This window comes from Galeopterus variegatus, unplaced genomic scaffold (assembly GCF_000696425.1).
Source record: "Galeopterus variegatus unplaced genomic scaffold, G_variegatus-3.0.2 Scaffold30071, whole genome shotgun sequence".
Classification (NCBI taxonomy): Eukaryota; Metazoa; Chordata; class Mammalia; order Dermoptera; family Cynocephalidae; genus Galeopterus; species Galeopterus variegatus.
The window spans coordinates 1,631-4,996 of record NW_007756182.1 but is presented as its reverse complement, the minus strand read 5'-3'; the positions used below and the strand labels follow the sequence as shown (position 1 = coordinate 4,996).

Genomic DNA, 3,366 nt, shown 5'->3' with positions numbered 1-3,366 from the left:
CCAGTTTTCCCTGCATCACTTGTTGAGAGGAAGTCTTGTCCCCAATGTAGATTTTTGTTGCCTTTGTCCAATATCAGATGTCTGTGAGCCTGAGGGGTGATTTCTGTATTCTCAATTGTGCTCCACTGGTCTGAATGTCTATAGTCAGTAATAATAGTGTCTATAGTCAGTAATAATATATTTCAAAATACCAAGGAGAGTAAGTTTAAAAAGTCTTCCCCCCAAAATTATAAGTTGACCAGCTTGACCTTGTAAATCTACACAACTATTCCAGTTGACGAGAAGGCAAAACATCACTAGAAAAAAATGTCTCATTATATTAGTTATACTATGTTTCCATTTGTATTGTCAGGGCTAGTGCTCAGACCCTTCAAACCCAAGACCCATTAAACCCATTGTACAAATTGGGTCACAAACCCCTCACATGCCAGGCTGGGTCACCAGACACTTCACACAGGTCCACGCTAGGTAATTGGGAAAGATCCCCGGTAGATAACATGAGCTCCATCTTCAGCAACAGCAGCAGCAGGAGCTTACAGGTCCAGCAGCTGACAAGTCTGGTGTTGGAGGAGGTGGTGGTGGCAGCGGCCTTGCAGAGGGTCCCGGGGGCACTGGAAGCAACAGCTTGGATCAATAACCTCCAGTAGCAATAGAGGCTTCCCCCTGGCCCCTGTGGGCACCCCAGGGGTAGAGGGAGCACCGTGGATCAGAGCCACTCATCCTTTATACTTATCTCCATAACCCAGGTCACTGGGATGCACATGCGCAATTACATTAGACAATAACCAAGGAACACCTGGGTACACGTGCATATTTACATCAAATGCTCAGCAATATTTTGAAAATCTGAGGGGCCCTGACCATTTTCCTATATTTTCCCAACAGATCTAATTATTCCACATTATATACATTTATCAAAACATCATTCTGTTCCCCATAAATGAATACAATTATGATTTGTCACATAAGATGATATTAATAAAAAGTGAAGGAGATATAGCCTCTCTCAGACCACACAGTGGTGAAGGATCAAGGCGTCCCTCAGAAATCCCGAATGAGCTGAGGACAGCGGCCAGCACAGCTTCCATTCGACACCTTCAATGTGAAAAGTGGAAGTAAATAAGCAGCAACCAGAAGGACACATAAACACAGCCCTTTTCTCCAGGTGTGACACGAGGAGTTCTGGGTTCAGGTCTCACACATAAGAAGCTTGGATGTCATCGCTCCCATCCAGACAACAATAAAAACAGGGAACAAAATGAAAATTGGTGACAATTCTTATATCTGTAAAAGAATTGAAGTCACAGTGTGAACTGCTGTCCCCAAAACTGAAGATGCAGCCAGGAAGAAACAGAGCGTCATAACCTGTCTGTTTAGAAACTCATAAGCAGAAACCTCCATGGGATCCAGGACTGGGGGAGATAAACCAGAGCTACAGCTGAAGAATTGCTGAAGACTCAGAGCTGGGAAATCTGAGTGCAGACCAGTGGAATGGTCTCAGGGATCCCCAAACCTTTAAAATCTACCTCAGGGGCCCAACCGTGTTTTCCTAGAAAATATCAGAGAAGAATCCTCATGTTCACAGCAGAGAAAGGGAGGAAGGAGCCTTCTGAAATACACCAGAGCATGACCTTCTCTATAAGAAGGCTTGGACTTAGGAGAAGCGAGTTTAGCTGATCCTAAGAGATTGCAGATACATCAGAGCATCATTAACCTGAGAGAAGAGAAAAATGAATCCCCTCCACCTCCCTCAAGAGATTTGCAGTCTCCCCTAAGGGAGGGTAAAGGGAGAAGCACTTGGGAAGGTCCCACCCAGCACACCACTCACTAATGACAGAACACATCCTAGGACTGTGCACTGCTTCCCTACCCCACACCTTACCCACATCAACTGGGCTTCTGTATCATGACAGAAAAACAAAAACACAACATGCACCTTAGACACGATTTAAGAAGTCTCTATGAAAATGTAGTCCACAGAGGAGACAAAAGCAAGGACATCAGGGGTCATTTTATGGAGTCTGTTGCTTGTCTTGTCAACTTATCATGACTTGTCTGTGACAGACCAAGCCAAATATTCAGCCCAGCAGGTTTTTATTTCTGTGCTTGTCACCCTGAACTCTCCAAATGGAAATATAAGAGCTGTGTCTGGCACTCGGGCATCTGCTTCTCAATCCAGGACACTGAGGAATGGGAAGAGAGGGACACATCCTGAACATCAATGTCCACAGTGTGGATGAGGATCCAGACCCTGAACTGCCTCATTGAGGATAGAGACACCATGGGCAGGGGTCCTGTAGGATGATAATAACCACGTGGGTGTAGCTGCATTTATTTAGGGACATATTCCCTAAATAAATGAGAGGACATTTATTTAGGTAAAAATGCTGATTTAGAGACAGGGCACTCCTGGACAGCTGTAACATTTGGGGAAAATAATAATAGATCATAATGATTTGTGTGTCAGGAAGAAAAAAGGTAAAAAAGGAAAAAAAAAAAAAAAAAAAAAAAAAAAAAAACTCAAGGAACGAAACTCCCCAGTGAAAAGAACCTTCTCATCTGCACATGAGGAAAGTTACTTCACTCTGTGTTGCCTGCAGTGAGAATGTGAGAAATTAGAGTCACATAGAATAAAGCAGAACATGAGCCTGAGGGGCATCTGGAGTCAGCAGAGCAAAGGAAACCTAAGATCCTGAGAGGAGCCCCCCATCCCCTCTCTGCACCTGCTCCATGGGGCACAGGAGCTGGGTGGGCCTTGAGCGCCCCCTGCAGCCCAGACCTCTCCTGTATCCTGCAGGGAGGTTTGTGTCTGGGCTCACACTGACTTCCTGTCACTGTGTCTCTCGCACAGTAATACACGCCTGTGTCCTCATCTGTCACAGAGCTCAGCTGCAGGAAAAACTGGTTCTTGGATGTGTCCCTGGTGATGGAGGTGTGGCTTTTGAGGGATGAGTTATAAGCTGTACCACCACTACTACGGATTGCTGCTATCCACTCCAGCCCCTTCCCTGAGAGCTGGCCGATCCAGCTCCAGTCATAACTACTGGTTGTGATGGAGTCACCAGAGACTGTGCAGGTGAGGGACAGGGTCTACTAGGGATTCACCAGTCCTGGGCCCGACTCCTGCAGCTGCACCTTGGACAGGACACCTGGAGACAAGGAGAGTCAGAGCCTGTCAGTCACACACAGTCACAAACATCCCAGAATCCATGTGTGACATCTGAGACACTCACGTTGGGAAGCTGTCACCAGGCAAAGGAGAAGAGCCCACAGTCTCATCTTCTATTAGATCTCAACTCTGCCTTCCCCAGAGACCTGAGCCCTGTCTGAGGACAGACCTGTGAGCTTCCACCGCCCAAGTGTCCA

The 3,366-nt window shown here is 46.3% G+C and overlaps 1 gene segment (V, D, J or C); it reads right to left on the bottom strand.

The window, feature by feature from the left end:
• Nucleotides 1–2,819: 2,819 nt before the first annotated feature.
• LOC103583896 lies at nucleotides 2,820–3,090 on the bottom strand (the record flags this gene model as incomplete). The annotated part of the segment is given in 2 exon segments: nucleotides 2,820–2,938; nucleotides 2,989–3,090. Coding segments are annotated over 2 exon segments (221 nt in total), but the record flags the coding sequence as incomplete, so codon positions are not given.
• Between the last annotated feature and the right edge of the window lie 276 nt (nucleotides 3,091–3,366).